Raw genomic sequence first — 17,918 nt, 5'->3', positions numbered from 1 at the left:
ATATATCGCCATTTCTTCTCAGTCGCTGGGTCCAAATGCTAGAATTTCCTCCCTAACAGCATTGTGGTCAACCCACAGAACATGGACTGCAGCGATTCAAGAAGGCAGCTCACCACCACCTTCTCAAGGGCAATTAGGGATGGGTAATAAATGCTGGCCAGTCAGCGACACCCCTGCCCCACAAATGAGTTTTTAAGAAGTAACATTTTCCGATTTACGTTGTCCCTCGCGGGTGACATAATGAGCTTCCTGCCCAGAAAAGGCAGGAACTTCATTCCAAAGAATTCATATCAAGCAGGATTGCAACTAATTTGCAAAATGTGAAGTAGTGAAGGGGAACCCATTGGGGACACAAAGGTCAGTATCGCCTCCGGGGAGAGGGGAACATGTCCAAGCACTGCCATGACACTGCCTCCTGGTACTGCCGGAGTGGGCCCACTGCGGAGCTCCATTGGGGTGTTCCTCTCATGCATGGGAGGGTTGCCCCGGTCTTTGTGTTCCCCTTATGCATGTGGGGCGTTATCCTGGAGCTTGTGGTTGGGAAGTGGGGTGGGGGTTCTCTGTGTCCTTGGGGGGCGGGGGGGAGAGGGGCGGCACAGGTAATCAAATATTATTTTCAGCACAGATCAGGATGCGCTTTAAAAAGTGCTCCCCACCACTCTCTGTGGAGCCGTTGTTGCTGGCTCTATCCCAGCCCTGCCCACCGGAGTAACGGTGAAAGGCACAGCCCAGGTTTTCTGTGACGTGTTTGAGAACCTGGATTGCCACATGCCTGGTTTCTCACCTCAGCTGTGCAGAGGATTCAACCCCATGTATTTCAGTTACTAAACCACTAGACAACCAATGAGATAGTTTGTTGATGATTATTCATGTTGACGTGTTAGAGGTGCTTTCAGGAGTCTTAATGGTTTTGCTGATAAGTTCCCAATCAGGTTGAGCCAAGAACACAGACAAATCACAAGGGAAGGAGAGATCAAGAACAAGTCATTTTCAAACAATGACAGAGTAAAACCTTCTGTGTTTTAGGGATAATTTATTCAATAGCTTTTCCAAATGAGCTATAGGATAGAGATATTTTGAAAGATGATCCTATATGAAGATTTATTTATATGTTTGATTTGGGAGTTGGTTTGGAAGATTGCCCTGTCTCCAGTGGCAATCTTTTATTCTGCTCTGATTTCTCCCATATCTGTTGCCAGCTAGCTGATGTTCACTTCCAATTGCAGCCTCGTAGACAACTGTAATAAAATTAGATAATCGTTTAACAATATATAGTAAAGAGCCCGTGTTTGCAAAGCACATTTAAACAATGTCTTGGTTTTGGGATAGAAATCAAATTCCTAATAAAAAATGTTCTGGAAATCTAAAATAACACCAGTGATTCTGTAAATGTTTATCTGATCTGTTAACATGGCAACAATTTCACCCACTGTAGGATGGAAGGGTACAGCGTGGCAGAGGGTGGATTCCACTGCCTTCCCAACTCTAACTTTGTTCAGTCTGAAGTTGCACAACACCAGGTTAAAGTCCAAAGGTTTATTTGGTAGTAAACACCACTAGCTTTCGGGGTTTGTCCCTTCGTCAGGTGAGTGGAAATTTTGATCACAGACAGGGTATAGAAAGGCACACACAGTTTATAGAATACTGATTAGAATGTGAGTCTTTACAGCTAATCAAATCTAAAAGGTGCAAACACAGTGAGGGGAGATAGTATTAAGCGCAGGTTAAAGAGATGTGCATTGTCTCCAGAAAGGACAGTAAGTGAGATGTTTATGTATTTGTCTTCTGAAGAGGTCGGTGCGGTTTTTCACTGTGGCGCGTCAGAACTGTCGATCAACCTCCTCAGAAGACAAACACGGGACACGATGGACAGAGTACCCTTCATCATCCAGCCTTCTCCAGAGCAGAGACATCTTCTCTGGAGTCTTCAACATGTCATTGATGAGGGCGAACATCTCGCCAGGGCCATCCCCACACCCCCACTTCGTGCCTTCAAACAACCACACAACCTCAAACAGACCATTGTCCGCAGCAAACTACCCAGCCTTCAGGAGAATAGTGACCACAACACCACACAACCCTGCCACAGCAACCTCTGCAAGACATGCCGGATCATCGACATGGATGCCATCATTTCACATGAGAACACCATCCACCAGGTACACGGTATGTATTCTTGCAACTCGGCCAACATTGTCCACCCGATATGCTGCAGGAAAGGATGTCCCGAAGCATGGTACATTGAGGAGACCATGCAGACGCTACGACAACAGATGAATGAACATCGCTCGACAATCACCAGGCAAGACTGTTCCCTTCCCGTTGGTGAACACTTCAGCAGTCTCTGATCTTTGGCCTCTGATCTTCGGGTAAGCATTCTCCAAGGCGGCCTTCATGACACACAACAGCATAGAGTCACTGAGCAGAAACTGATAGCCAAGTTCCGCACACATGAGGACAGCCTCAATCGGGATCTTGGGTTCATGTCACACTATCTGTAACTCCCATGACCTACCTGGGCTTGCAGCATCTCACTAACTGTCCTTTCTGGAGACAATACACATCTCTTTAACCTGTGCTTAATGCTATCTCCATTCACATTGTCTGCACCTTTAAAACTTGATTAGCTGTAAAGACTCTAATCGTATTCTGTAAACTGTGTGTGCCTTTATATGCCCTGTTTGTGATCAGAACTCCCACTCACCTGAGGAAGGGGCAAAACCCGAAAGCTAGTGAAGTTTATCAAATAAACCTGGTGTTGTGAGACTTCTTACTGCGTTTACCCCAGTCCAACACCGGCATCTCCACATCATGACTTCATTCAGTCCTGGTCAGTAAAGCTGGGAGATGGCTTCTCCACTCCACTGCCCACTGAGTCTCTTAGACAGGCAATTAATGCCCATTTAAAAACCTCATTCCACTTTGGTTGATATTGAACCGGCAGCAAACGGATCAGTCACCTCATAAGAACATAACATAAGAACATAAGAAATAGGAGCAGGAGTAGGCCATCTAGCCCTTCGAGCCTGCCCCGCCATTCAATAAGATCATGGCTGATCTGTCGTGGCTCAGTTCCACTTTCCCGCCCTCTCCCCATAACCCTTAATCCCCTCTCTTATCAAAAACCCATCAACCCGCTTCTTAAAAATATTTAGCGAGGCAGCCTCCACCACTTCAACGGGCAGAGAATTCCAGAGATTCACCACCCTTTGAGTGAAGAAGTTCCTCCTCAACTCCGTTCTAAACCGCCTCCCCTTTATCTTGAGGCTGTGCCCCCTAGTCCTACTGTCTTTTTTGAGCGGGAAGAGTCTCTCCACCTCTATCCTATCCATCCCATTCATCATCTTATACGTCTCAATGAGATCTCCCCTCATTCTTCTAAACTCTAACGAGTACAAGCCTAGTTTATTCAGCCTCTCCTCATAGCTCAATCCCCTCAACTCCGGTATCAGCCTAGTAAACCTCCTCTGCACTCCCTCCAGGGCCAAAATATCCTTGCGCAGGTGCGGCGCCCAAAACTGCACACAGTACTCCAGCTGCGGCCTCACCAATGCCCTATACAGCTGCAGCAAGACCTCCCTACTTTTATATTCAATCCCCCTCGCTATGAAGGCCAGCATCCCATTCGCCTTCCTGACCACCTGCTGCACCTGCAAGCTGGGTTTTTGCGACTCATGCACAAGGACCCCGAGGTCCCTCTGCACCGTCGCCTGCTGCAGTTTTTCGCCACGTAAGTAATAGTCCTTCCTACCATTCTTCCTACCAAAGTGGACCACCTCACACTTGCCAACATTAAATTCCATTTGCCATTTCCTGGCCCATTCGCCCAGCCTATCTAGATCCTTCTGCAGACTCTCCACACCCTCCGCACAATTTGCCGTTCCCCCAATCTTGGTGTCATCAGCAAATTTCGACACCCTGCACTCGGTTCCCTCCTCCAGATCATCTATATAAATGGTAAATAGCTGAGGCCCCAGCACCGACCCCTGGGGCACCCCACTAGTCACCATCCGCCAATCCGAATAGCACCCATTGACCCCCACTCTCTGCCTCCTATTTGACAACCAATCCTCTATCCACGCTAACACCCTACCCCCAACTCCATGTCCCCTGACCTTCTGCAATAACCTCTTGTGAGGTACCTTGTCAAACGCCTTCTGAAAATCCAGAAAGACCACATCCACCGGCTCTCCTCTATCCACTGCCCTAGACACATCCTCATAGAACTCCAGTAAATTTGTCAGACACGACTTCCCTTTAATGAAACCGTGTTGCGTCCGCCCGATCAAGCAATTCCCTTCAAGATGCCTCGCAATTTCCTGCTTAATGATGGATTCTAACATTTTACCTACCACAGACGTTAAACTAACCGGCCTATATGAGGAGCCTGAATCAGATGGACCATTTAGGTTGGAGGTGAGGAGACATTTCTTCACCCAAAGAGTGGTGAGCCTGTGAAATTTATTACCAAAGGAAGCATTTGATGTCAAAACATTGAATATATTCAAGAGGCAGCTGGATATAGCACTTGGGGAGAATGGAATCAAAGTTATGGGGAGAAAGCAGGATTAGGCTCTTGAGTTGGATGATTAGCCATGATCGTAATGAATGACGGAGCAGGTCCGAAGGGCCAAATGGCCTTCTTCTGCTCCTATCTTCTATGTTTCTATGTAATAGCAAACTCTGGCTTTTTGGCTCCCGGTGAGGAGGTGGGATAGGGTGGGAGGGATCTCTCACTGTCAGGCACTCAGCTCTTAATCGAAGCCTGATTGATTGGGGGGGTGGTTCACCAATAGTCAGCTACCTACCCTAATGTTCAAATCCCATTGCCACCTTTCCGTTCATTCTAAGCCCCACCACTACCCCCGCCACTCCCGTCATGATCCCTACCCCACCCTCACTCACTTCTGGCCTGAGATTTCATTGGATATTGGTGGAAACATTGCCAGTTGCTGCCACAATCCCCAAGTGCCACTGCATACATTGAAGAGCTACCAGTGTCCAATTGGGTGCCAGCTCTCAGAGGAGGGCGTTTCCACCCAGGGGGTCCTTGAGCCTGCGGAAGGCTTGTTCGAATGCCAGACTGTCACCCCATACAGCAGGCTGTCCCCAGGAGAAGCGGGGCAGGGTGTCACCAGCTGCCCAGCCACTGAACGAGATGATCATTGCCTGAACTACTTCCCTCGCCTAATCTGAGAGTAGATATAATATTCTGGGCCTTACATTGATGGAAATGCCATTGGCTTTCTTTAAATAATATTACTTGCTGAGTGCTGAAAAATGGAGTTGATTTTGGTTGAGGACGGAGCTTCATTAGCTTTCATGCAAGAGGAACGGTAGTTTAAATTAGGTCTAATAATTATGAATGCAGCATGGTAACCGGCTTTGTACATGGAATATTAGAACATTAGTAAGTAGCTGCCTGATTCCTGATCCATCATTGCGACATTCACTGCGAATATAAACAGCAGACCAGGAGTGAAGCATCAACTATTACAGACACTGAAGAACCGAACATTACCATTTCCAGCTTGAACACCAGGATCAGTTGTGATATCAGCTATCCGAGAATGGGCTTTCACTGTGGGCTCCTCAGTCTGTTCTGCAAGTTGATGTCACTAACTTGCTTTCACCAATCCCAGTGCCTGAGCTGAAGAACATAGAATAGAATCTTGAACCTCAAGCACAATCCCCCATGCAAGGCTTATTGAGAAAGTGAGGGGGCACGGGATCCAAGGGGACGTTGCATTGTGGATCCAGAACTGGCTTGCCCACAGAAGGCAGAGAGTGGTTGTAGATGGGTCTTTTTCTGCATGGAGGTCAGTCACCAGTGGAGTGCCTCAGGGATCTGTTCTGGGACCCTTGCTGTTTCTGATTTTTATAAATGACCTGGATGAGGAAGTGGAGGGATGGGTTGGTAAGTTTGCCGATGACACGAAGGTTGGTGGTGTTGTGGATAGTTTGGAGGGATGTCAAAAGTTGCAGCGAGACATAGATAGGATGCAAGACTGGGCGGAGAAGTGGCAGATGGAGTTCAACCCGGATAAGTGTGTGATGATTCATTTTGGCAGCTCAAATGGGATGAAGGAATATAATATTAAGGGTAAGATTCTTAGCAGTGTAGAAGATCAGAAGGATCTTGGAGTCTGGGTCCTTAGGACTCTCAAATCAGTTTTACAGGTGAAGGATGTGGTTAAGAAGGTGTATGGTGTACTGACCTTCATTAATCGAGAGATTGAGTTTAGGAGTCGGGAGATAATGCTGCAGCTGTATGAGACCCTGGTCAGACCCCACTTGGAGTATTGTGCGCAGTTCTGGTTGCCTTATTACAGGAAGGACGTGGAAGCTATTGAAAGGGTGCAGAGGAGATTTACAAGGATGTTGCCTGGATTGGGTGGCATGCCTTATGAAGATAGGTTGAGGGAGCTCAGTCTTTTCTCCTTGGAGAGTTGAAGGATGAGAGGGGACCTGATAGAGGTGTATAAGATGTTGAGAGGTATAGATCGGGTGGACTCTCGGAGGCTTTTTCCCAGGGCTGAAATGGTCGCCATGAGATGACACAGGTTTAAGGTGCTGGGGAGCAGGTACAGAGGAGATGTCAGGAGTAAGTTTTTCACTCAGAGGTTGGTGAGTGAGTGGAATCGGCTGCCGTCGGTGGTGGTGGAGGTAAATTTGATAGATTTTAAGAGACTTCTGGATGAGTACATGGGACTTATTGGATTGAGGGTTATAAGTAAGCCTAGTAGGTAGAGATATGATCGGCACAACTTGTGGGCTGAAGGGCCTGTTTGTGCTGTAGTTTTTCTATGATTCTATAATCAGTCACACATCAGATGCCGGTGTAGGTTTCAGGGACCAAAACCTCAGTGTTTCAGGTGTTGAACAGCCTCACCTGTGGTCCTTAGAAGGACCATTGCAGTTTATACATTAACCGCTGAGTGCAAACTCTGTTCGAGAAATTGTTGCTCCTCCGATCCTCACAATGCTCTTCCATCCTGCTCTCAGCCTTTCCCCAACCCCCACATGACAATTGCCCCTCTCCCCCATCACTTTTCCTCCTTTGCTGCAGAGCTCTGTTATTGCCCCTCCTGTTATCTGCCTGAATTGCCCCTGAAATTCAAGACCATCTTCAGAGCAATGAAAGCCCGGGGGCTCGGTGTACTTGCTGGAGATAAGGGTGGCGAGTCATACACTGAGGATAAAAGGCAGGAGTATTTCAGCTTTGCGGGATTAGGTGCAGTGTGAGTCTGCTTAACATCCGACAGAACAAAGCTTCAATTAAATTATGTTTAGGCAGGAGGATGGAGCTTAAAAACTCATCACCGTGATAACAGTAATCCTTAAGCAAACAAAATCTCATCATCATCAGTCTCAAATTTGTTGATGTGTAATTTTTCTGAAATACCTATCAACCTTTTGAAATTCTTTTAGTTCCCACAATGTGTTTGATGCAGGATCTGACTGGCGGAGTCAGAATAATGGCAGCTTTTCACTTACACCCCTGGTTTACTTCATTTGAAAGCTCATGAATAGAATGCACTGGTGTGTTATCGAGAATGGTGAGAGACAGCCCAATGAGGCGGCATTACCAGACCACTAAGGGGATTACTGATTAGGTATTATACAGAACGCTGTGCCTGGAATTTTATTACTGATTTGTTGTAGCTACAAAGTGGGATTGGTCATTTTAATTCCTTCCTTTGCTTGCTTACCAGGCAATTGTTAACTAATTAATTCTTAATTAATCTAATAATGAAGCTTGAAGTGATGTCATTTCAGTTTACTTCCTGAACATCCCAGGTTCCATTTCGGTTGATGTTGGGTGGGTCTAAAACACCATCCACATCTATTGTGACAGGTGGGTCCGTGGGAAATCCCAGTGATGTGTTCGTTGTGGTAATCTCGACGGGTCATTCTAGTCTAGACTGACAGACCAGAGGCACCTTGGCACAAATCTTCTGGCGTCTGGATCATCAGAGGTCAGATGTACAACTGGAGATGTGCGTCAGGACCCTCTGAAAACCTTGATGTGCAGATCTATGTGAGAATTCCCAGGAAAATTAAACTCCCAAAAACAGAAAATGCTGGAAAACCTCAGCAGGTCTGACAGCATCTGTGGAGAGAGAATCGAGCCAACTTCTAAGTCTAGGAGACCCTTTGTCAGAGCTGAGAGCAAAGAGAATCGACAGAGATTTACACTACAGGAGTGGGGAGGGGGACTGGAATGGGACAAAGGGAATGTGAATAAGGATACGGAAGGCTGAGAAGGTGATAGAAGTGTCCATTCAGTGATCAGAATGTATGAATAGCAGAACAAATTATTAACGTGAGATACAGATGGGACTGCCCGAGGATTAAGGCAATTGCCCTGAAAGTGAGTGGGTGGGTGGGTGGGTTGGGGGGATGGGGGGCAGGTAGGTGGCAAGAGGGAGAGCTAGAATGGAAAAGTGGAAAAATGGAAGTGAGAAAGAAGGGCAATGAAAGTGAATGAATGAAATGAAAAGAAGAAACAAAGTTAAACAAAATAAATGGGAATGGGGTGAAGGTGGAGGGGAGAGTCCATCCTCTGAATTTGTTAAACTCAAAGTTCAGTCCAGAAGGCTATGAAGTATCCAATGGGAAGATGAGCTGCTGTTCCTCCAGTTTGCATTGGGGTTCACTGGAACATTGCAAAAGGCTAAGGACGGACATGTGGACAGGAGATCGGGGGTTGTTGAAGTGGTAAGCGACAGGAAGGTCTGGGTCCTGCTCGTAGCAAAGCAGCCACCCAGTCATCGTTTGGTCTGTCCGATGTTCCTGTTGTTGGGGAAGTCCAGAACTAGGGCTCAGAGTTTAAGAATAAGGGGTAAGCCATTCAGGACTGAGATAAGGAAGAACTTCTTCACTCAGAGATTTGTGAACCTGTGGAATTCTCTACCACAGAAAGCTGTTGGAGCCAGTTCATTATGTTCAAGAGGGAGTTGGTGTGACCCTTCTGGCTAAAGAGATCAAGGAGTATGGAGAGAAAGCAGGAGTGGGTTATTGAAAGTGAATGATCAACCATGATCATACTGAATGGTGGTACAGGCTCAAAGAACCAAATGGACTATTCCTTTACCTATTATCTATGTTTCTATGATGTAAAGTAGACCGTATTGAGAGCAGTGAATACAACAAACCAAATTGAAGGAGGTGTAAGTAAAGTGCTGCTTCACCTGAAAGGAATGTTTGGGCCCTGGGACGGTGAGCAGGGAGGAGGTAAAGGGGCAGGTATTACATCTTCTATGATTGCACAGGAAAGTGCCCTGGACAGGGGGTGAGGTGTTGGGTGTGATGGACCTCTACCTCACAGAGAGGCTGAGTGCCTAGGGATTGAATGAAATTCTAAGCTTTGGACCATTCTGTTATAATAATCTGATTATTTGCAGCGCTGTGATTTGACTGCAGTGTGACACAGTTTGGCAAGTCTGCCCTTCCTCAACGGGCAGAGATTAAAGGAGATGAATGGGGAAGGTCATCAACATACCCTTGATTTAATCACCACTCCTTTTCAAGGGTCTCCATAGAACTCTGGGCAATCGTCTACTAATAAACTGGACATGCTTTGATATGGAGTGGGAGGTGCATTTAATATTCAGCTATGTAAGACAACTGCATCTGACAAACCAAATATGACAACTGTTCTATTGTGTAGATCATGAGCAATGTCTTCAGTGGGCAAACAAGAAAATAAATATAATTACCCTGTTTTCTCCTGGGTTGAGACATAATCTTCACCAATCCCAATTCAACAAATTGTTGAAGAAAACTCACGATCATTGCAGGCGGCGTTACAAACATTTACAGATTCATTGCAGCATAGCAAATGTTGCTGTGCACACAGTCCTTACAAACACCAGCGGTGGAGTTTTCCAGCTGCTAATGCCAGCAGAATTCTCCAGTCCTGCTGCAGTGAATGGAGATTTGGCTGAGTGCCAGTGGCAGCGGGGCATGAACGGCTGGAGAATTCCGGTCTAGCGGGAAGGGAACGATGTTTTTCACTGTATACGAATACATGTGACAATAATAAACTAAATTAAATCTGATATCAATTGGGTTACATCATGGCTTACTGTTCCATTTTCTGTCTTCAGACTGCCTTGGCTATTTTTTGTCAGAATGTGGCTGCAAAAATAAGTTAACAGGTTTGAATAATATATTTCGCACCTCAGGAGAAGCTAAACAGCAGTCATTCCAATCTTACCCTGCCACGTTTAACCTTAAAGCAATCTGAGAACGAATGGTTTTAACATTTAACTATTTGAGCTGCAGCAACAGTCTATCAGCAATATATCATTAAAAAGAAAGCACAACCCAAAGTTATTGAGAGACTAATCCAAATTCCATCCTGTGTATAAATGTAAACACAACTGGGGCATTTTACAACCATGTGTTCTCTCAACACTACTTTGTTAAGCTTGCTAGACTGGGAATGATACAGTAATAAGTTCAGCTGTCATTAACCCCTGAGAAATTAAATTAAGGCTGGGATTTTACCGGGAAGCCCACCCGAGGTTTGTAAGATCGCATTGATAAAACCAGGACCTGAATGTCACATGTGCTGGACAGGTTTCTCATTATTTAGATTAATATTGTTTTGTAGAAGCCTAGAAAATGTGATTGTGATTGTACCCCTTGAGGGTATAGCCTTTAACCACTATATAAGCCATGGATTTGGATTTTATGACAAATGCAATTATTTGAAGAATAATTTTGTATTCCTGTTTTATTTAAGGGGGAATACAAAACTGAGTTATTTTAGGCTGCGGTTATATTGTGCAACTGAACATAAAAATGTGAGCAACGGAAACCACCTCACAGCCTGTGAAACCTGCCCTTCCGTTCAGTACGATTGTGGCCAATTTTCATCCTCAGATCCACTTTCCTCCTCATTCTCATATCCTTTGATTCCCCACGAATCCTGAAATGAGTTGAGTTCAGCAGAGCTGGGCCAGACAAATCACACAGCAAAGCAATACTCCATTGACATTGCAGACACTGGAACCCATTCCAACAATTCCAGAGATAACCTTGAGTGGATGAAACTTCTGGCCAGTAATTCTTTAATCTTCCAAAAAACATCTTTCAGCAATTTTTAAGAATCTGGCATTGAAGATGTACTTCACTCAATACGCAGCATAAATACTGTGAAACAGCCTCTCTCAGGGGTTGCACACTGCTGGGTTTCACACATGAGGGACAATCTGCATTATGTCATTTTGAATTATTGTGATTTAGAAACTGCTTTGCTGCAATGTATTGCAGCCTCAGATATTAAATGTACAGTAAGATGCCTCACAACACTAGGTTAAAGTCCAACAAGTTTATTTGATAGCACGAGCTTTCGGAGCACTGTTCCTTCATCAGGTGAATGGAGAGATAGGTTTCACAAGCAGGGCATACATAGACACAAACTCAATTACAAGGTAATGGTTGGAATGTGAGTCTTAACAGCTAATCAAGTCTTTGTAGGTGCAGACAATGTGAATGGAGAGAGGGACAATCACAGGTTAAAGAGTTGTGAATAGTCTCAAGCCAGGACAGTTAGTAGGATTTTGCAAGCCCAGGCCAAATGGTGGGGGTTACACATAGTGTGACATGAACCCAAGGTCCCAATTGAAGCCAATCTCATGCACGCTGAACTTGGCTTTCCGTTTCTGCTCAGAGATTCTGCGTTGTCATGTGTCTTGAAGAACACTTACCTGAAGAATTCACATTCCAACCATTATCTTGCAGTTGAGTTTTTGTCTATATGTGCCCTGTTTATAAACCCAACTCTCCATTATGTTTCAATGCTGTGCAAAATATCCTCTGTAATCAGGATGTTCCGCCTTAGGAGAAACATAGATTGAGACAACTGCTTGTTTGCAGATTATCTAAATGAGAATTGCACTGGAGATGAATTGATGTCTTATTAAGAAGAATTCGACAAAACAGGACCAATTATAATCCGTCCCATCAAATGGAAACCTTTGGGAGGAAGTTTGAATCATCCAGAGGACTCATCACAACTTCCTGCACTCTCTCCATAAGCTACAATTTTTTCTGGTATTCTGCAGAGACAAACAGGAGATGGATTTACCTACAAAGAGTCTCTGGTCAGTTGGTGATTGGAGTGTTCTCTGTATATAAACCTATGTTCTGTTCATTAATGATTACGTTTTCACCAAGGTCCTCAGCCACCTTCAGTTTGGGATCTATCAGCTGATGCCTTTCCCTCATTTAACATCAGTGCCCAGCACTCCTGGCAATGGAATTGCCACCTTAACCACGGATTTCCCAGCTGGTCAATTGTAATTTCTTTGTCTTCCCTCATGGGGACAGGAGCAGCAGATTTTCAGTACCTTCCTGCCCTGGGCTCCATCTGTACCCGATTGTGAGGGACGTGGATAAGGAGCAGCTGTTCCCCTTCGTTGAAGGGTCAGTCATGAGGGGACATGGGTTCAAGATGAGGGGCAGAAGGTTTGGGGGGGGGGGATGTGGGAAAAAAACCTTTTTACCCAGAGGGTGGTGAGGGTCTGGAATGTGCTGCCTGGGAGGGTGGTGGAGGTGGGATGCCTCACGTCCTTTAAAGAGTATCTGGGTGAACACTTGGCACACCATAACATTCAGTGCTCGGGGCCAAGTGATGTCAGCTGGGATTCGGTAGGAGTTCAGGTGTTTCCCGTGGTTGGTGCAAAATCGATGGGCCGAAGGGCCTCTCCTGCACTATATGATTCTAATGGTTATGCTCCTTTGAACCACCATGGCCTTGCGCTGGGACGTCTGGGTGGTTTGCTGCATTTCTTGTGCACAGCTGCTTGATTCCAGCTCAGGGTTCAACCCGAGGATAAAATGTCCAGATTGGTAATTCTCTGGGATATACCTCTGGGATAATGTCAGCTTGGGAAGAAATAATATCAAGGACAACAACAACTTGCATCCATATGGTGCCATTAACAAAATGAACACAGTAAAACGTCCCAACATGCTTCAGAAGAACATTCTGAAACAAGACATTGACAATGGAGCACTAAATGGGAGATGAGACTTTTGAATGGTCCTACCTTGCATTCAGTTGATCTTTCTCTATACCCTAGCTATGAATGAAAGATTACACTCCGCACTTTCTCCTTTCCTTCTCAATGAACTGTATGCTTTGTCTGTATAGCGCACAAGGAAGAATACTTTTCACTGTAATACATGTGACAGTAATAAATCAAAGCAAATCAAAAGAGTGCAGCGAGTAATATCAACGCACCCACAGATTAAAGATCCCTCCCCAATCGGTGTCAGTCAACCAGTCACTAACTAAAAACATCAAGAGCTCAAAGTAGAAGCTGCGTTCTCTGAGGAAGACCAGTTGCCTCAAAGCAATCCACAGGCTCTGAGGAAGAGTCATACAGACTCGGAAAGTTGATTCTGTTTCTCTCTCCACAGATGCCGACTAACCTGCTGAGTTTTCCCAGCAGTTTCTGTTTTTAATTCCATAGCTCTCAGATTGTTTTGATAAATTATGTTTTATTAATGATTAAATTTTCTCCATGGTCCTCAGCAGAATTCAGTGTTTGGGAATATCAGCTGATGTCTTTCCCTCATTTTACATCATTGTGTAACACTCCATGCAAATCCAAGAGGAATTCTGACAAAGCAAAAACGGGGTGGGATCTTGGGGAGACGACTCCAAATTTTTTTCCGAACTACAGCAAACACAGCACTGCAATCCCAGAAAGCACGAGTGAGTCTCTCTCTCATCATTAAGTGATTGAGCTCTGTATAGCAGTGGTTTTATTATTGATCTTGCCCATGCTGTTCATGTTTACGCTCCTCACTCTGAGAAGTGATATAAAAGTAAATGGGAAGCGACATGTGCCATCTCTTTCTCTTGCCTGCAAGAACAAGAATATATTGAAGAACTATTTCCCACACCAAACATCTTCATGGCTATTTGAGCATGCTCACTGAATCTTGTTAGGGATTGTGTCACATTGATGGCCCAGGGAGTTTTATTGGAATTATCCAATCTCCAATCTTATTTAATTTGGACAGGAATTAAACTCATTGAGGAGGCATTTAACCCAATGGACCTACAGATCCCTGAGTAAATATTTAAATATATAAGCTATTTTCAGTGTAATCAGAGCAGAGTATAAAAAGAAAACCTCTTGTAATGTTACTTGCATAGCAAAATTTAAAAGTTAATTCAAATATATAACAACATTCTTTGGTTTTCTAAGGGACAATACTTTATTTTACCAATAGATTTCATTGAGTGCTTTTCTCTGTGTCTTTGTGCAGGTACTTCTGTACTCCAGATAACAGCTACAGATGCTGATGACCCCACGTATGGAAACAGTGCCAGGGTGGTGTACAGTATCCTGCAGGGACAGCCATACTTTTCCGTTGATCCCAACACAGGTAGGATTCACTTACCCTTTGGTTTTATCTAACAGCATTCTGGAATGTCTATAACTCACACACCAAGCACACACTCTGGCACCAACCCACACAATTGGGCAATATTTAAGATAAAACATTGGAGTGATGTGCAAAGGGAGATTCTCAGTTCTCACAATGTCAGTTATCTGAAGTGGATTGACGTCCTCTGGATAATGAAAAATTTGCAATTATATACCGCACTGCTCATGTCTTAGGATGACCCCAAATGCTTTATAGCCAATGAAGTACTCTTGAAGTTTGTTGGCTGTTGTAATGTGGAAAAAGACAGCAGAAAATCTATGCACCATCAACTCTACAAACAACAGTGCAACAATGACCAGAGAATCTGTTTCTGTGATGCTGATTAAAGGGATAAATATTGGCCAGTAACTCAGGGAGAACTCTCCTGCTCTCCATTAGAATAAAGCCATGGGATCTTTCTGTTCCTCCGAGGGGGATAATGATTTAATACCTTATCCAATACATGGCACCTTCAAGCGTGCAGTGCTGTCTATGAGTGTCTCCCTATGGTGTACTCCTGTCTCAATGCTGTGACACTCCCTCAGTGTCGACTGGACAGTGTTCCCTTTGTCACAAAAACACCTTTTGAGTTGAAAATCTGGAGTGTGGGTGGTCTCAACCCACAACCTTCTGTCTCAGAAACGAAAATGCTACTTCTTAGCTAGAAAAATGCATCAAACATGAATATGTCAAAATCTACAAAGCCTGGCATAAAGAGATCGGTCAAAGCTGCACTCCCAGCTGTAGCTAAAGATCCATTTCACGGTCACATAGACTGGTCACTGCACAGCATTTCGAATCATCAGGGACTGAGAGCAGCATCTGTCTGTAACCGGGCAGAGGCTGTAACTGTGTCACTTGCACTGTAACTGTGGATATTAATGAGGTTCCCATTGGTATCAGGAGCTCTGGCCACCTCGATTGAGATTGGTCTGACTGGAATAAGCAGCTGTTCAGTGGTAAATCCACACATCCCCGTCCACAATACTTGATCCACATCTTAACTCCTTTTAACTATGAAAGAAACACTCAGACTGCAATCCACCTGAGTATATTTAACTTTGGAAGATAGTAAAATGAATGATATTGATTTAGCTGTCATTGTTACATTTCCACTACTTTGAAATTGCAAAGAGATTTGTGCCATGTCTGTTGATTCAATATCACCTTTCACTCTTTTGTTCCAAAGTCAAACTGAAACTCCTTGAGTGTTAAATGAATCAAAAGCAACCTAAATAAAACCATATCCAACACCTTCTGAAAATCCATGTACCCAACTTTCATTGTTATTTCCATAAAGAATCCCACTGATCATCTCAGCTATTTTTTGTACTGGGAACAGTGAGATGTGTGTGTAAGTATGGTCATGAGGGGTCAAATGGCCTCCCTTCTGCGCCAAAACAATTCTGTGATTCTGTGCGCTCGAGTATTTTTATAAAGGGATAGATAGTTGTACAATTGTGTGTGTGTGAGTTCTTGCAACATGACTTAACAAAGGGAGTTTTGTTTTATAACAGAATGGGCCAGGAAATGGCAAATGGAATTTAATGTTGGCAAGTGTGAGGTGGTCCACTTTGGTAGGAATAATGGTAGGAAGGACTATTACTTACGTGGCGAAAAACTGCAGCAGGCGACGGTGCAGAGGGACCTCGGGGTCCTTGTGCATGAGTCGCAAAAACCCAGCTTGCAGGTGCAGCAGGTGGTCAGGAAGGCGAATGGGATGCTGGCCTTCATAGCGAGGGGGATTGAATATAAAAGTAGGGAGGTCTTGCTGCAGCTGTATAGGGCATTGGTGAGGCCGCAACTGGAGTACTGTGTGCAGTTTTGGGCGCCGCACCTGCGCAAAGATATTTTGGCCTTGGAGGGAGGGCAGAGGAGGTTTACTAGGCTGATACCGGAGTTGAGGGGGTTGAGCTATGAGGAGAGGCTGAATAAACTGGGCTTGTACTCGTTAGAGTTTAGAAGAATGAGGGGAGATCTCATTGAGACGTATAAGATGATGAATGGGATGGATAGGATAGAGGTGGAGAGACTCTTCCCGCTCAAAACAGACAGTAGGACTAGGGGGCACAGCCTCAAGATAAAAGGGGGGCGGTTTAGAACGGAGTTGAGGAGGAACTTCTTCACTCAAAGGATGGTGAATCTCTGGAATTCTCTGCCATTGAAGTGGTGGAGGCTGCCTCGCTAAATATTTTTAAGATGCGGGTTGATGGGTTTTTGATAAGAGAGGGGATTAAGGGTTATGGGGAGAGGGCGGGAAAGTGGAACTGAGCAGCGACAGATCAGCCATGATCTTATTGAATGGCGGGGCAGGCTCGAAGGGCTAGATGGCCTACTCCTGCTCCTATTTCTTATGTTCTTATGTTCTTACGTCAATAATTCTGAGTTTATTGATAGATAAAGTTGCTTGTTTAAAGTCTCTTTTATCCTACAGCTAACAGCAGCAAAAGTAAAGAATTGGTCATTTTAGTGAGTGCATTAAACTTTTAAACTGATCGTGCAATTTGCAGAGTGCTGCTAGAGAAACGACACACTGCTGTCATCCCAGTTATAACAATGCATATTGCGAAACATGTTGAATGAAACATGAGTCAACATTGGCCAGTTGTTGCAATCATTCTCTGTGATATTCTGTTAAATGAATGGTGGGATGTGAGTGAAATGTACCCTTTGTCTGAGCAATCCTATCTTTCTCCTGTTAACGGGTAATGAAACTCATTAACCAAAGTAATTTACGTTGAGATGGTTGACTGATTCTATCTGATGGTTTCAATGAAAGGTCTTCTTCACATAATAAGCCCAAAACTATAAGTCATGACATACATCACATTCGATATGTTGTTTAAATACTGCAGGATTTGAAGGATATAAAAGTAAATGACATCAATGATTTAGCCACCGCCTGCCAGTTTCACAGTGGGGGCTTGTTCCCTCTGGTCTGTGTAATTTGAAAATCCTCCTTAAAGTTGATCAATGACTCCCCTTTGCAGTCATCTGAGTAGCACTGTGCTCCCAACCACTCCTCATGTTGCTGGATATATTTCTTTCTGGCTAAATGAAAGTAGAAAGCACAATCAGACGAGTACCAGAAGTACAATATAAAACCAGAACCACATTAAAGTGTGAGAACACTTGCAGCTAGAAAATAAAAATAATGGGCCATTATTTTCTGTAGCAAGACGGCCAATGATATCTGCTATTCACTCTATCCTGCAGCTCAAGCACGTGGGATTGGGGGAAGTATATTGTGATGGATAGAAAACTGATTAGAAGAGTGGAAACAAAGAGCAGGAATTAATAGGTCCCTTTCGAATTGGCAGGCAATTGGTGCTAGGACCCCAGTTATTCACGATATATATATTAATGATTTGAATGATGGAACAAAGTGTAACATCTCAAAGTTTGCAGATGACACCAAGTTGGGTGGGAGGGTGAACAATGATGAGATGCAGAGATCCTTC

The 17,918-nt window shown here is 44.4% G+C and overlaps 1 protein-coding gene across 5 annotated transcripts in view; it reads left to right on the top strand.

Annotated features, from left to right (window-relative positions):
* Nucleotides 1–17,918, top strand: part of LOC145351806 (cadherin-18) — a 556,159-nt gene that overhangs the window by 416,476 nt on the left and 121,765 nt on the right. For all 5 annotated transcript variants that reach the window (XM_080201464.1, XM_080201471.1, XM_080201481.1 and 2 more), the window contains one exon: nt 14,296–14,415. In XM_080201464.1, coding sequence (XP_080057590.1) covers nt 14,296–14,415 — 120 coding nt within the window. The remainder of the gene's footprint in view (nt 1–14,295; nt 14,416–17,918) is intronic.

This window comes from Carcharhinus amblyrhynchos, chromosome 2, assembly GCF_965287045.1.
Source record: "Carcharhinus amblyrhynchos chromosome 2, sCarAmb.v2.hapA, whole genome shotgun sequence".
Lineage (NCBI taxonomy): Eukaryota > Metazoa > Chordata > Chondrichthyes > Carcharhiniformes > Carcharhinidae > Carcharhinus > Carcharhinus amblyrhynchos.
The sequence above is the reverse complement of the archived record's forward strand: the minus strand, read 5'-3'. Positions and strand labels throughout refer to the sequence as shown.